The 17,083-nt window shown below is 41.4% G+C and overlaps 1 protein-coding gene across 3 annotated transcripts in view; it reads left to right on the top strand.

Annotated features, from left to right (window-relative positions):
• The window catches only part of Adgrv1 (adhesion G protein-coupled receptor V1), a 580,259-nt gene that overhangs the window by 477,723 nt on the left and 85,453 nt on the right, over positions 1–17,083 (top strand). For all 3 annotated transcript variants that reach the window (XM_039103389.2, XM_039103390.2, XM_039103391.2), the window contains one exon: positions 6,237–6,394. In XM_039103389.2, coding sequence (XP_038959317.1) covers positions 6,237–6,394 — 158 coding nt within the window. The remainder of the gene's footprint in view (positions 1–6,236; positions 6,395–17,083) is intronic.

The following is a 17,083-nucleotide window of genomic DNA, read 5'->3' as shown; positions in this document are numbered from 1 at the left end:
AGGATTGAGAGTTCATCTTGGTGGATTTTTCCTTTGATGAATATGAAGTGTCCTTCCTTATCTTTTTTGATGACTTTTAGTTGAAAATTGATTTTATTTTATATTAGAATGGCTACTCCAGCTTGCTTCTTCCGACCATTTGCTTGGAAAGTTGTTTTCCAGCCTTTCACTCTGAGGTAGTGTCTGTCTTTGTCTCTGAGGTGTGTTTCCTGTAGGCAGCAGAATGCAGGGTCCTCGTTGCGTATCCAGTTTGTTAATCTATGTCTTTTTATTGGGGAGTTGAGGCCATTGATGTTGAGGGATATTAAAGAATAGTGATTATTGCTTCCTGTTATATTCATATTTGGATGTGAGGTTATGTTTGTGTGCTTTTCTTCTCTTTGTTTTGTTGCCAAGACGATTAGTTTCTTGGTTCTTCTAGGGTATAGCTTGCCTCCTTATGTTGGGCTTTACCATTTATTATCCTTTGTAGTGCTGGATTTGTAGAAAGATATTGTGTAAATTTGGTTTTGTCATGGAATATTTTGGTTTCTCCATCTATGTTAATTGAGAGTTTTGCAGGATACAGTAACCTGGGCTGGCATTTGTGTTCTCTTAGGGTCTGTATGACATCAGTCCAGGATCTTCTGGCCTTCATAGTTTCTGGAGAAAAGTCTGGTGTGATTCTGATAGGTCTGCCTTCATATGTTACTTGACCTTTTTCCCTTACTGCTTTTAATATTCTTGCTTTATTTTGTGCATTTGGTGTTTTGACTATTATGTGACGGGAGGTGTTTCTTTTCTGGTCCAATCTATTTGGAGTTCTGTAGGCTTCTTGTATGCCTATGGGTATCTCCTTTTTTAGGTTAGGGAAGTTTTCTTCTATGATTTTGTTGAAGATATTTACTGGTCCTTTGAGCTGGGAGTCTTCACTCTCTTTTATACCTATTATCCTTAGGTTTGATCTTCTCATTGAGTCCTGGATTTCCTGTATGTTTTGGACCAGTAGCTTTTTCTGCTTTACATTATCTTTGACAGTTGAGTCAATGATTTCTATGGAATCTTCTGCTCCTGAGATTCTCTCTTCCATCTCTTGTATTCTGTTGGTGAAGCTCGTATCTACAGCTCCTTGTCTCTTCTTTTGGTTTTCTATATCCAGGGTTGTTTCCATGTGTTCTTTCTTGATTGCTTCTATTTCCATTTTTAATTCCTTCAGCTGTTTGATTGTGTTTTCCTGGAATTCTTTCAGGGATTTTTGTGACTCCTCTCTATGGGCTTCTACTTGTTTATTTATGATTTCCTGGAATTCTTTCAGGGATTTTTGTGACTCCTCTCTATGGGCTTCTACTTGTTTATTTATGATTTCCTGGAATTCTTTCAGGGATTTTTGCGATTCCTTTCTGTAGGCTTCTACTTGTTCTCTAAGGGAGTTCTTCACGTCTTTCTTGAAGTCCTCCAGCATCATGATCAAATATGATTTTGAAACTAGATCTTGCTTTTCTGCTGTGTTTGGATATTCCATGTTTGTTTTGATGGGAGAATTGGGCTCCGATGGTGCCATGTAGTCTTGGTTTCTGTTGCTTGGGTTCCTGTGCTTGCCTCTCACCATCAGATTATCTCTAGTGTTACTTTGTTCTGCTATTTCTGACAGTTGCTAGACTGTCCTATAAGCCTGTGTGTCAGGAGTGCTGTAGACCTGTTTTCCTGTTTTCTTTCAGCCAGTTATGGTGACAGAGTGTTCTGCTTTCGGGCGTATAGTTTTTCCTCTCTACAGGTCTTCAGCTGTTCCTGTGGGCCTGTGTCTTTAGTTCACCAGGCAGGTCACTTGCAGCAGAAAAGTTGGTCTTACCTGTGGTCCCAAGGCTCAAATTTGCTCGCGGGGTGCTGCCCACGAGCTCTCTGCGGTGGCAGCAACCAGGAAGATCTGTGCCGCCATTTCCGGGAGCTTCAGTGCACCAGGGTTCCAGATGGCATTTGGTGTTTTCCTCTGGCGTCCGAGATGTGTGTGCAGAGTGCAGTCTCTTCTGGTTTCCCAGGCGTGTCTGCCTCTCTGAAGGTTTAGCTCTCCCTCCCACGGGATTTGGGTGCAGAGAACTGTTTATCCGGTCTGTTCCTTCAGGTTCCGGTGGTGTCTCAGGCACAGGGGTCCTGCCGCTCCTGGGCCCTCCCCAACGGGAACCCAGAGGCCTTATACAGTTACCTCTTGGGCCAGGGATGTGGGCAGGGGTGGGCAGTGTTGGTGGTCTCTTCAGCTCTGCAGCCTCAGGAGTGCCCACCTGACCAGGCGGTGAGGTCTCCTCTTATTTACATTTCAATTTTTATTCCCTTTCCCAATTTTCTGGCCATCATCCCTCTAACTCCTCCCCCTCCCCTTCTATATGGGTGTTCCGCTCCCTATCCGCCCCGATTACTGCCCCCCCAACAATCCTGTACACTGGGGGTCCAGCCTTGGCAGGACCAAGGGCTTCCCCTTCCACTGGTGCCCCTACTAGGCTATTCATTGCTACCTATGAGGTTGGAGCCCAGGGTCAGTCCATGTATAGTCTTTGGATAGTGGCTTAGTCCCTGGAAGCTCTGGTTGGTTGACACTGTTGTTCATATGGGGTCTCGAGCCCCTTCAAGCTCTTCCAGTCCTTTCTCTGATTCCTTCAACGGGGTCCCGTTCTCAGTTCAGTGGTTTGCTGCTGGCAATCGCCTCTGTATTTGACATGCTCTGGCTGTGTCTCTCAGGAGAGATCTATATCCAGTTCCTGTCAGCCTGCATTTCTTAGCTTCATCCATCTTATCCGTTTGGTGGCTGTATATGTCTGGGCCACATGTGGGGCAGGCTCTGGATGGCTGTTCCCTCAGTCTCTGCTCCAAACTTTGCCTCCCTATCCCTTTCTATGGGTATTTTTGTTCCTGTTTTAAAGAAGGAGTGGAGCATCTGCAGTTTGCTCATCCTTCTTGAGTTTCATGCGGTCTGTGCATCTTTGGTAATTCAAGCATTTGGGCTAATATCCACTTATCAATGACTGCATACCATGTGTGTTTTTCTGTGATTGTTACCTCACTCAGGATGACATTTTCTAGTTCCATCCATTTGCCTATGAATTTCATAAAGTCATTGTTTTCGATAGCTGAGTAGTGCTCCATTGTGTAGATGTACCACATTTTTTGTATCCATTCCTCTGTTGAAGGACATCTGGGATCTTTGGAGGAAGTGGATAGTGTTTGCTCTGCTGAACAATTTTTTGCCAAGGGAAGTGTCTTGAAATACTGCAGGTCACAGCTAGACTGGACAGCAGGAGGAGTTGCCAGTCAGATGTCAGTGGACCAAAGCACTCCTCCTTAAAAATCCAGGCCCACATTGACTGTGTGGGTAGCTAATGTAGGCACTCTCAGTGGCCTGCCATTCATGACAGTTCATGTGGGATAGGATTCTAGAGAAACAGAAAAGGAAAACTTTGTTCCTTTGTTTTTTCCTGTTGGCTAAATGGACCATCACAGCAAAATCACGAGGAAAAGGGCCAGCAGAGGAGATGTCTTGAAGCAGTGGCACTTGAAACCTTTTCTCCTTCTGAGATGTGCTGTCGACATGCCTGGTTATCTCTGACCTTCCGGAGGGCCCCTTTGCCTGTGGACCAGTGAGCCATGATGTCCACTGCTATCTAGGGCTCAGTTTCCAAGGACTAGGATATTCTGCAAATAAAGGGCTGGACCTGACTATTGGCTGCTACTGAGGAGTGTGAATGTTGGCCCACGTTCTCCATCTACCAATGTCATGGCACTCCGTTTTTATTACATTTTATTTATTTCTATTTGTTTATTATTATACACCTAGCTCAAACCACATTAGATTCAATACTTATTCTTAAATTCAACTGTGATGACAATTTTCAAGTAAAAGGCAAGGCAGTGAAGCCCATGTGAAACCCCATACACGTGTCTCCTCATCCTTTATCAGCACGTGAGTTCTACATCTATAATATGTCATTCAAGTGAAAGACAGCTGCTACTTATTGGAAGCCCGTGTTAAAAAAAAATCAAAAGACAACAAAAGCACCGCTTTCAGTACAGAAACATGTTTAGTATCAAACTATTAATGTCTGCTTGTTTCATTTAATCATAGGCCTTTGACCTTGTCTAGGCCTGACTGTATAAAGCTATGAACAGAAGGATTCTGACTTTGTGACATCCAAATTAAATTCTAAAACAAGGAAATTCATCATTCTGACATTCTTTTATGAGTGCACAATGTTTTGAAACATATCTTAAAATGTGACTTATTTACATCCAATGAACATCATCATGTTCATTTGACTAAGACACTTAACAATGTAGCATAATTTCAATTCTTATTATTTATTTTAAAATTTTATTTTTATTTTAATTATATATGTGCACGTGTGCCTATATGTGTGTATATGTGGGAGGTATCATAGTTTGTTTTCTATTGCTGTTATAAAGTACCATGATCATAAGCAACTGGGAAGGAAGGGGTTTATTTCACCTTACAGCTTAGAGCCCTTCATGAATAGAAGTCAGGAAGGGAACTCAAGACAGGAACACAGATGGTGGAAGAGCATAGACCACATATGTATGAGCTCACTGTCTTGGGTCCCAGGATGCTCGGGGCCTGCTTTCTCCTACAATCCAGGACCATCCGCAGGAAAGGTGGCACAACCCGTATCATTAATCAAGAAAATTCACTACAAACATGCCTAAGAGCAATCTGGAGTGAAGGTTCCTCTTCTCAGGTTAACATTAACTTGTGTCAAGTTAACCAAAAAATAAAGTAGAATGTAGGTGTCTACAGAAATCAGAAGAGCTGAGAAGAGGACATAGGTCACTCGAGCTCTCACACAATAGAGACAGGTGGTTTTGAGCAGCCCAACAAGGATGCTTGGAACCAAACTCGGGTTCTCTGTAGCATGGTACATTCTTCTAACTCTTGAACCATCTCTCCAGCTTCTTCATTTAAATTTTCAGTAAAGACACTGTTTTATTTTCCCAGTTGCAAGAACAAGTGTTTAGCCAGCTATCTAGTTTTGTATTTTCATTTCTTTGTTGTTTTTCCAACATAATATTTTTATTGATTATTTGGGAATTTCTCACAATGCACCCTAATTATGTTGGCTTCTCATTCCTCCCAGGTCCAGTCTCCCACCTTTGTGCCCTCCACAAATATACCAAGTCCAATTTGTGTTGCCCGTATGCACATTGGAGCATGATATTTTGAGATTTTCTTCTAAATATATTTTCTTGTTATTTCTTCAGAGTTTATTATGGCTACAATGCAATGTAGACTTATAAATGCTATACATCAAAATAACAAAGGAAGTTGGGCAAAAATAAGAGAGACATACTCTCAATGTCTCAAGAAGTTTCTCTCCAAGATGAAAGTTTTCATCTCAGAAGAAACCGTGGCACAGCAAAACCAAGATAGTGTCAAGGCTGGGGTAGAGAATCCTCAAATTTGTGATAAACAGTGTGTGTGTATGTGCATGTGTGTGTTCATGTATGTGTGAGTTCACATGCAGAGAACAGTGGCCATCTTTAAGCCATGTCCCCCATGGCCTGCACTTCTTCTGTACTGAGACAGGGTCTCTTGTTGGATGATAGCTTACCAGTTGGGCTAGGCTAGCTGGTTAATAATCCCTGTCTACTCCTCTCCAGGGCAGGGATACAAGCACATATGTAGCCTTTATGTGTGTGCTGAGGATCACAGATAGGCCTTCATGCTGTCACAGAAATTGCTTTTCCACTAAGCCACTTCCCCATCCCCCAGCCCTCATATCCCAGCATGCTCCCAAGGGATGTTTAGGAAGATGGAGCTAACAAAAACCAGATAAATGTATTTTCTTAAGTCTAGAAGTGGTGTTTTTTTCTGGTCTAGAAATTTACCCTTTAAAATGACATACATGTACTCTGAATTTCTGAAGTATATACAGGATGCAAATGTCAGTCATTTGGCATACTTACTTGGAAATTTTTTCATCTTCCCAAGAGACAGACTCACTGTAGAACCTCTTCGATGAGGCATGAACAAACCTCTAACTTCTTCTCTATGATGACTTTAGTCTGTTAAAGACAAAATTTACTTTTGCCTGCATCTACATACAAAAAGCTACTGCAAGTGGTGAAAGGACTAAATACTTATATATACATATACATGTATAAACACACACACACACACACACACACACACACACACACACACACACACACCTCGATGCTGTGCTTGTCTGAGTTATTGCCTGCCTCCTCTCTTTCAGATGCTTCATTCCAAACATCTATGCTGCTCTGTTCACGGCTGCTCTTGTGCCTCTAATGTGCCTCGTGGTGGTATTTGTGGTGTTCATTCATGCCTACCAGCTGAAGCCACAGTGGAAAGGTTACGATGACGTCTTCAGAGGACGAACAAACGCCGCAGGTTGGGAAGGACCTATTTTTACATTTTAGAGATGGGGTGGTACTTCTCAGGGGTGGAGGCAGGGGGTGGGTGGGGATGCCATCAAGATTTTTTGTTTGGGGAGTTTTGTTATTTTTTATTTTGTTTCTAAATGAAGTGAAAAGATGAAATTAGGTTTAGCTTTCAGCACGTAGTTCAGCCTTAAACTAAACTAAGCTTTCTGGTGTCTTCTACTTGGAACTTCCTGGCAGCTCTCCTCCTTCAGGGCCTGTGGATTTTACTGCTGTTTCCAATTTCCCTTAAGGTGTCACTGTCCAGGACAGTGAGTCACCAGCTTCGGGAATCACTTCCCAGGGTTTCCCCAACTTAAGCAATAACAACCTGCCTGCAACCTGGGAACTCATTCCGCTTCCGGTAGATTCTGAGACGTCAGAGTCAAGCAAACCTCTGTGGTGCTTGGGAGTGCTGGATTTTGCATGTGACTTTCTGATTGTGCGGACAGATGTTTTAAAACATGTGTAATCAGACAGCCTCATAAGTGGCTACACATGTCTGCTTACTTAACAGTGCAAATCTTTCCAGCTCAAATTGGCTTCCACTGTGGCTCATTTTTTCCCTTTAAATCATGCTCAGCACCAGTTTTATGGTCGGATTCTCTTACTTTGTGCTTAGAATAGAGTTTCCTAGAACAATAACTGTACACCTATGGACACAAATTGTCCCTTAAACACTGGAGAAATTGAGGGGAGACTTCTGAACTGGAAAAGAGGTATCTTGTAGGCCAGTGATCTTTCTTTTTTTTCTGGCTTCTACAAATCTAATATCGAATGAGTGGGCATCATGAGGGAATTGACCACATTCCCAATGCTTGTCAGAATTTAAACAAGATACCACCCATGAAGTCCCTCAACTCATGTCTAATACAGTCCTAGGGGTTAGAAGATGCCGTCACTTAAAAGGTACATGTGATGACCTAAGACAGCTTTCTCGCCCCTAAACTGGATCAGGATGCAAAAGCATTGTTTTTTTTATTATTATTACATTTATTTTTTATCACTCTGTGTGTTTCTTCAAGTAGCTGTAGGTTCTGGTACCTTACCAGCTCTTCTCCCATCTCTCATTTGGCATAATAATGTGTACAGAGAGGTATTTGTAGTCACGAGTAGCCTTAAATTCATTAATACGAAGGTAATATTCTATTTAGAAGTCCTGATTTTCCTTAGAACCTGGAACATTTTTACCCAATGTGTGAGTCACTGTAGTAAATGCCCATTGTGTTTAATACCCTGCTCAAATCTTCTTATTAAAATAGGATGCGCTGACCTTTAAAACATCCGATTAAAGTGGAACTGTAAATTAGTGTTTTATTACCTTTCTACCCTACTCAAATATAGATAGTAGCTAAAGATAACATATTAACAAAAGAATGTTAAAAATAAGATTAATGTATCTCTATGGACCAGACAGAAAACCTAAAATGCTGATCTGAGACAAAACCTTAATATTTCCTGAGACCAAAAGACAACAACAACAACAACAGAAGTGGCTGGCTACAAGCTGCCGTCTGCTCTAGTGGTAAAGTAGAACCTATAAGATTCTAACCCATGGTAAGAAGATTCGGACAATGGGTCATTCATGGCAGAAGCTCAGGAGAGCAGCTGTAATAGCTTCAGCTTTGACCTAAAGGAACATACCAACCCAAGAATACAGTCACATCACATTAAATACCAAGGCCAAGCTCTTCTGGGTTAGAGCCAATCTCTGTGTAGCTATAACATCCGCATGACAAAAGAAGGACCAAACTCCTCCCTGAGGGATCTGTAAGCCACTGGGAGTTTTTAGGGGAGACAATAACAAAAGCATTCCAATGAAGGCTGAGAAAGATAGAATGAATAAAGAAGGAAATGTTTTCTATTTAACATTAATTGCAATCTCAAACTAAAGAGAAATTAACAAGCAAAAACTTTAAATTATAACAAATGGTGACTCAGAGGTCTGTAAAAGAATCAAGTGAGTGAGTTCAAGACCCTGACATACGGGCTGGAGAGATGGCTCAATGGTTAAGAGCACTGACTCCTCTTCCAGAGGTCCTGAGTTCAATTCCCAGCAACCACATGGTGGCTCACAACCATCTGTAATGAGATCTGGTGCCTTCTTCTGGAGTGTCTGGAAACAGCTACAGTGTACTCATATAAATTAAAAAATAAAATAAATCTTTAAAAAAAAAAGAAAGAAAAGATCATGACATACACACATGCTGGACCCCTGTAAGCCAAGTGCTTACCTACTTTATCTGTTGTATTGAGCTTTATTGAGATACAGTTTAAATAGCATGAAGTTCATCTGTTTAGACCATCCAGTCTTCGGAGAGTTAACGTGCTTATACAGCTGAGGAACCTCACCATGATCTAAGTGTTCTAACATTTCCATGGCCCTACAAGAAGCCTCACGCTCATCAGCTGTCACTCCCCACTCTCTACTCTCCTGAACACCAGGTAACCATGGAGCTACCCTCTCCCCATTCCTGTCTTGATGTCTGCTCTGAAAGTTTCATACAATAGGTCCTAGAACATGTGGTTTTACATGACTGGCTTTAAGAAGTATCGTGTGCTCAAAGTTCATCCACACCGTGGTACAGACCTTTTATTATACCTGGTATCTTTCTACTGCCAAACAGCAGCCACTGCAGGAAGTTCATCAAATCTTTCCATCATTGAGGGACATTTGGGTTTCTTTCTCTTTGGGGCTAATATAAACAATACTCACGTGAACATACATGTATAGGTATTGGCATTGATGAGTATATCGACTCCTCTTAGGTATGTATGTAGAAGACTCTGCAAAAATATTTTCCACAATGGCTACAGTAACCTAACTGGTGTTTTTCTTTGTTTGAGATGGGGGGATCCCACAGTTTTGCCCAGGCTAGTCTCTATCTCAGATGGTCGTTCTGTCTCAGCCTCCCAATTACTGGGATCACAGCAGTTTTCAAATATAAGGATTATTTTTGCTTTGTTTGTCTGTTTGTTTTTAATAGACAACCCACATCTATGGGTTTACTTTTGTCTATGTTTTCATGAGACAGAGTTGAGTCCTAAGACTAGACACCCTGGAGGGGATAACTTATTCACCTGTATCTTCTGATATGAAAGATAGCCTAACATGAGAGTACTTAAACATGATAGGTTGATAAAGAGAGAGAAAGGATGCAAATGTGACCTATTTAAGGAATAACAACAAGTGTACTGCTAAAAATGTTAACTGTATGAGGTAAACTCTGAACACAGTAGAGAGGAGGCAGCTAGCACATGATGAACAGAGTCCAAAGAAAAGCTAGTGAATTCACAAAGGAAGCATACAGAGAGAGGGGGAGGGAGAAAAGATTAAAAGGAGGCTAAAGAATAGATCGTCCAACAGAAGAAAGGAATCAGAGGAACCACAAACAGCACAATTTGAAGAGATAAAGCTTCAGAAATTTCTGGATTCAGTATAACTACACATGAAATCTATCTGTATGAACTGAGAGTACTATCAAAATATAAAAAAGTAATGCCAAAATTCATTTTGAAATGCATGTATCTGTTTTTAGAAACCTGGATTGTGAGTAACTTATCTTTGCTTCTGATACACTGTACTCTTACTGTAAGCAGACAACTCTCACTTGGGACTTGAGAATTAACAGTGTGAGCAAATGTGCCCTTTGCTGAAAACCCAAGTTTAAAGCCAGCACAAAACCGAGACCCATCTTCTCTTTCTCTGAACAGCTGGGGCTTTCCCACCCTCCTGGACACAGGAAGGTGGAGCTGCAGTGTGATCTAACCACTCTCCAGAAGGCCCAGCATAACTTGCTATAGTTCTAAACATGCAATGGCAAGACTCCCTCCTAAAACAACTCAGACAGCTTAGAGTTTTATTATATTTCCCCTTCATCAAAAACAGTTAAGCAGATATAGTTAATACCAGAGTCAGACATACTTGAATAACTGAAAGGGGTTACATCATTTCTTTTGGCCTAGACTCTTCCACAGTCCTTAGAATTGTTCTTCAAATTACTTCCTTCCCAGAATCTATATGTCTGACAAAAGGGACAACTTCCTCAACACATGTATGTCCCTACTGAATATAATTAATAAGAATCCTTGGATCTTACACTTTGAGTGACTTTTTTTCCTTCTGACATCCTTAGTTCCAAGCAGCATTCAAGTAAACTAGTGAACTCTAAAGGAAGGAGGGGCAGGAGCTCTCAGGAAGTAAAATACCCCTTGAACTGTAGGATCCTCTATACCTTTCCTGCTGAGCAGGCCTGAAATAGCCCCACAGTATGGCCTTGGGGCCCATAGCTGACCTTTGTGAACCTGAATTTTGAAGGTCAATGGTTCTTTGTGAGACTCACTAGCTTCCTCCTCCCTTCATGGGTGCTCAAGAATGAGTCATAAAGGTATCATAAACCACATTTCAGTGTCTCTAAAGGCATTTCAAATGAAGCCTATAATTTTCAGGTTTAGGTTTGATCTCAGGCAATGATAAGCTGGTCTCTCGGCTCAGACTTAGTTTAAAAGCTGCTGACTCCTTTCTGATTCATCAGCCAGTTCTTACGTGATGAAAGATTCATGGACTAGAGAAAGAAAATTAATAGGAATGAAAAGAGGAAGTAGGTTATTATGAGTCCTTTTGTTATAAAAGAATCTCTACATAGGTTTTTCAATATCTATGCAAAACTGGAGAGGGGACTGGAGTCTAGGGTCATACTATCCAGGACATACCGGACATGATTTGATCTCAGAGGCTATGCATGGTTATAGTTAGTACCTGGAATGGAGATGTGGCTTGATCCCCTGGCCATGAGCAAGGACACGCCCTGTTTTAGAATTCTGAAGTATAGTAATAGCCAGTTCTTGGGTGGGAGCATCATTATGGCAGAGTGCTTCTAACCCTTATGTAAGGCTCCTTCTCTGTCTCATTAGAGTTAAAAATAATAGGTAAGATAATTTTCTATTCCTCTGATGGAAATCACTGAAACCTTATGATGAATGCAAACCATTTTATCACAGCTAAGTGAGTTTTTAAATTGCTAACATTTAAAAGTTATCCAAATAGAGTTCCACAAAACCCACTGAAATCCAAATGAATAAAAGAATAAAGAGAGAGGAAATATGCTCCACACTGCCCTGTACAAGATGGCTCCCTGTTTCTCTCTTTTGGACATGGGCACTCCTTTTCATATCAAGGGCTGGATTCTTCTTCCCCTCCATAAGTCTGGGTCAGCTTTGGTTTGCTTACACAAATCTCATGGAAACAGTGCTGTTTCATTATGGGTCTAGTTCTTTTCTTAGAAACCACCAACCATGTATATTCAGTTTTCCTGAGATGACCACGTCAATATAAAGATCAAGCTGGCCAATGAGGAGAAGACATGTGGGGAGACAGTTTTATTAGACATCCTGCAGTGTTTGGGGATGGGGTAGGGCATCTGAACCCTGGTTCTGGATATGTAGAGAAACCATCTTGTAAGGATCCAGACACACAGAGCAGTACAGAAAACCCACCAGTACATCTGCAAGACTGTGACAAATCACAATTTCAAGTGACTAAGTTTTGTGCTACTTTTTTACAAATAGTTGGAACAACTAGATTAAGAAGTCATCCAAAATTATGGGCTACTATAATTTTAAGTTTTGCTTAAAATTCATGGTTTATAAGTCAAATTGCAAAAATACCATTTGTTTGCTTGTTTGTTTTTAACTCAAACAATGTAGCATACGTTAAAGCAAAGATAGTTATCTAGAACAGCACTGTGAGCTTGTCTGGGCTTCAGAGTGAGCAACACAACAGGTTTTACTTGGTCTTGGCAGAGATGCTGATTTGCAGTCTCCTCTCAGAAGACTGCAAAAAAGAAAGTGAAAATACAGTGCCTGGAGACCCAAGGAAACCCCCCCCCCACTGTTCACTATATGGTGAACACCTCTTCCTTGTACAGAGAATACCTCTTCACTGTACAGAGAACAATGAACATCTCTTCAGCATACAACAAATACCTCTTCACTTGAGTTTCTGCAAGCTCAGCTCAACCTTGTCACATCCTGCTAGCAGTCGTGGGGAAAATCCCAGATGTTTCTGGAAACATTGTGGATGTTCCTCCTCTAGGACCTCAGTCTCCAGAGATTCAAATCAGAAATCTTTAAACACAAATTACAAGGAGGGGTCAATGCATTCTTCCTTCCTTCTTTGTTTGTGTGTCTTGTCTTATCTTTTGCAGTTGGAATTTATCACCAAAAACTCTTAGACCTGGATCGGGGCTGTATTTCAACTGTAGTGTACTTCCTGTCATAGTCCCTGGGGTTAATTCCCCAGCACAATAAATAAAAGAGCAAAACTTCCTAGCACAATCACCTTGGAAATTCTTGATGTCTTTTCTTGTCCACTTGAAAATTACAGAATAAAATCAAAGAGTTGGAAGTTTAAAATTCTTCTTGAACCCCCAATTTACACATGTAACCAAAGAAGAAAAGGGGCCGAGTGAGTCTTTCTAGAACTCACATTTCCTGAATATCCTTTTATTAACAATTAAATGATTTTTATTAGTGTTTGCAAAGCACCACAAGAAGTGTGTAGACAGTCTCAGATCTAGTCCCCACTACTTACTTATGCACTCAGCTTATTCCTGAGTTCCTTAGTGTTCGGATATCTTTTTTTTAATCTTTATTAATTTGAGTATTTCTTATTTACATTTTGATTGTTATTCCCCTTCCCGGTTTCTGGGTCAACATCCCCCAACCACCCTCCCCCCAAAAATCACATTCACTAGGGTTCAGTCTTGGCAGGACCCAGGGCTTCCCCTTCCACTGGTGATCTTGCTAGGATATTCATTGCTACCTATGAGGTCAGAGTCCAGGGTCAGTCCATGTATAGTCTTTAGGTAGTGGCTTAGTCCCTGGAAGCTCTGGTTGCTTGGCATTGTTGTACATATGGGGTCTCGAGCCCCTTCAAGCTCTTCCAGTTCTTTCTCTGATTCCTTCAATGGGGGTCCTATTCTCAGTTCAGTGGTTTGCTGCTGGCATTCGTCTCTGTGTTTGCTGTATTCTGGGTGTGTCTCTTAGGCATTCTCACTCACTGATGACTGACAGGGGTAGTTCACTATCAGATAACCAAACAAACATATCTCCTAGTTAGGAAGATTTCACAAAGCATGCAAGAATAGTTAATGGATGATGCCTGCCAGTGTGACAGGTATGAGTTTCTGAGGTCCTTGTCTACTTCATGGTCATCATTCCCGTCAACTGCACCACCATTAATTTTCATTGTATACCAGGCTGAGAAGTTAGGTGTAGGGAGAGCTTTTGTCTCAGAGTTACATGAAACAAATACTCTTACTTCTATAGTCTGACAGAAAAATCCAGGCAACAGTAGAATGGAGTTGGCATGAGAACTGCAAGTGATGTACAAGGTCTGCAGAGCCACTGAGGGTCTACCTTCTGCCTCGCTGGTTGGGTATTTGAACACCTCTTGGGCAGAAAAAATGGGGAGGCCCTAGGCTACATTCCACCCGTGTGTGCATGTGCAGGCTTGTGGAACTTGGCACTTGCTCAAGGTGGTGGAATGCAGCCTAAGATGGGGTCCCAGCCCAGGTTAGGAACAGCACAGGTTGAGGCCCAGTCTGGGATTCCCAAACTCCCAGAAACCCAGAACCATGAGAAGTTCAGAATGATGAGCCTGTAGCTGGGGGTAAAGAGAATCCGGCTTAGCTCAGGGTGAGTGTCCTGAGCACAGAGGAGTCTTCTGTAGGAGACTTAGGTGGTGTAGCTCTGCATGACAAAGGCTTCATGGTGGTTCTGATGAGGGAGACAGTCCTTACCTGTCCAAACTGTTCATTCATAGTAGAAAATGGATGCATACAACTTACTCAGGGTGGACCAGAGATTAAATACCTTTTGCAGGAAGGGATGTATGGGAAGGGAAGCTTATTGCTTAAACCCTCTAAGAATTCTGTGCTCTAGCTACAGTGACCAGTGGTCACAATTCTCATGTGGGGTGGTGGTGGTCACATGCTCTAGGACAGGAACCAGGCGGGGAGTAGATGAAACCCTCTCCGTTCTCATATCTGAGAATTACTAGGGACTTCTCAACCTTCCCAGTTTTTGTCTGATGACACAGTTCCACTTGCCCCACAAGGTACCATGGATGCTAGCACCTATATTGGCCCCTTAGCATTTTTTACCAAACTATCATGAATAGTCTCAATATGTAAACATTAATTTTAGAAGATGCCCATAATGAGCATTAGATTCTGTTCCTCAGAAAAGCTTAAGGGGATCTTAGCTGGAAAATTCATTTTGCATCCGCTACTTTTCTTTTTATTTCTAACAACACCTTTCCCTCTATCCCTGTTACAGAAACACCCAGTTTTTTCTCACTGTTGTCTGGTTCATACAGCTGCTATGCTACTAAACTATTTTATGAGATTGTTTGATTGATAAAATGCTGTGTTTAGTAAACTCCCTAGAATATACTAACAGATTGAAATTTCTTTCTTCTTGTTACTTTAATAACAGCCAATATGTAATTGCATATTTTTGTGGAAAACATTATGGGGGTTTCCTATCCCACCTTTGATTTTTTCAGTTCCCAAATAAAAGACACAAAACCTTCATATTTATATATAATAAGCCTTACAGCACCAGAACTGGGCAGATATCAATCCTCTGTGCTATTCTATCTACTTCCTTGTCAAAAATCTTGAGAAATCACTTACCATGTATTGCCTGGGCTACTACTACTCCAACAGGCTGACCCTCATGGCCGTGCGTTCGTGATCCATCTACCCCATGGGTGATTTTTTTTCCTTCTTCATCCTTCCTCTCCTTCCCGGTCCCTGCCTCAGACCCCAATCCCGGGACCTCCAGCCCTGCCAATATCTCTCTCCTGCCCAGCTACAGGCTGTAGGCATCTTTATTCAATGAATCGTTTTACATTTAGGAGCAAGGTTTGCACAACAAAAGCTGGTGTATGTGAGAAGTCACTTATCTCAAGGCAACTAGACCTTGGGATACAGAATTTAGCATCAAAATACATAGGAACAGACCAAACCTCCACACATAATACTATGAGATCCCTTTCTAAACGTCTTTCCCTTCCGTTTCCTTCCTGTCATTCTTCCTGGAGTATTGGGCAGCTCTGGCTGCCATTCAGAGCATCATGATCTTATAGATCTTGTAGATCTAAAGACAGGCATTTATTTCTCACAGTGACAGAGGCCAGAAGGCCCTGATGAAAGATCCCAAGGACCATCCTCCTGCTGTGGTCTTGCTGTGCACTCCCAGAAGAGAGACGTTCCTCCTGTATCTCTCCAAAGTTATTAATCCCATTGTGAAGATTTCTAATAACTGACCCTGTCACCTCCTGGAGGCCCACCTCTAGATTACCACCATGCTGAGAGTTAGGCCTGTTTCCTGTGAATTTGATGCTAGAAGGCACAATTCCATCCATGACACTTGAATCTGATCATCTCATAGTTAAGACCCTTGCCATTGTCTTGAGACTGGTATCCTTTGATTCTTATTGATCTCTATGTTATGCTGAAGCATTCTAAAGTCCAATTGATCATGCCATTAAAGTCTAATGGTGACAGTCCTCAGATGTTAGAATTAAAAGAGGACCCTACTAGTTCTGAGTGAACTTCACATACCTGTACTGTACTTACAGCCTTGCTACTACCTAAAAGAAGTGTAATTCTATTAAGTCTGGATTTAACATAGCTGAGTTCATTCTTGCTTTCTGGGTTCATTTATGGTGGTTTTAGAAGAAGAAAGAGAGTGAAACTGTATCAATATTTTTAAAAATGAGGCAGAGTTATTCTCATACATGTACCTATGCCAGGGTGTGTGTGTGTGTGTGTGTGTGTGTGTGTGTGTGTGTGTAGAACTTAGAAAAGAACTCCTGGAAATTCTTGGGAGGTCATAATATCTGATTTGATAATATTCATGTATCAAACAGAATGTGAAGTGTGTATAGCGACACTTCCATTTGTCGGGCCGCCTGTCCACAACTGCTTCATGCCTTGCATCCATCTTTACAAGGGTTTGGAAGGGTGGGGATTACTGGAAGATGCAGCCTATGTGGTACACAATACAAGCCAGCGTGTATGGCTATTAAAGAGTTTTGTCTTAATACAGATGCCACGCTTTACTGGCACTCGTGCGATGCCCTGGTTATGCCATATCATATTTGACCAGATTACCAATAGAACTTTCCGGTGTTCATAATGGACTTGTTGACTTTTAATGTATTTCCTTCTTGCTCATTTCCAATTTAATAAAAAAGTTAAATTCCAATTTTCCTGGTGGCATAGTACACGTTTTAAAAGGATTTTCTCTTCTTCAAATCCTTCTTCATCTATCTTTTAAAAGTTACCAATGACTCACTGCTTTCTAATCCTTTGAAAACTCTATAAAACAGTTATTCCTGTTTATGGCTTTGATCTGGAAGCAGTTTTATGGATGACAGCACTCTTCCATTCAACTCCTGGCAAAGGAAAAGACAACTTCTCATTTAAAAAATATGTCTGTCCAGAATTAGCATTTACACTATTGCCAGTGAATGTATATAAAATTCAGCTAGACAGTAGAAATATCAGGTTTTGGGGCCTGTTTTCTCTTGGACTGTTTGTGTTCTGTCATGGTGATGAACCCCTCAGCTGGCTTCTCCACTGTGGTC

Source organism: Rattus norvegicus, chromosome 2 (assembly GCF_036323735.1).
Source record: "Rattus norvegicus strain BN/NHsdMcwi chromosome 2, GRCr8, whole genome shotgun sequence".
In the NCBI taxonomy this organism is placed as follows: Eukaryota; Metazoa; Chordata; class Mammalia; order Rodentia; family Muridae; genus Rattus; species Rattus norvegicus.
The sequence above is the reverse complement of the archived record's forward strand: the minus strand, read 5'-3'. Positions and strand labels throughout refer to the sequence as shown.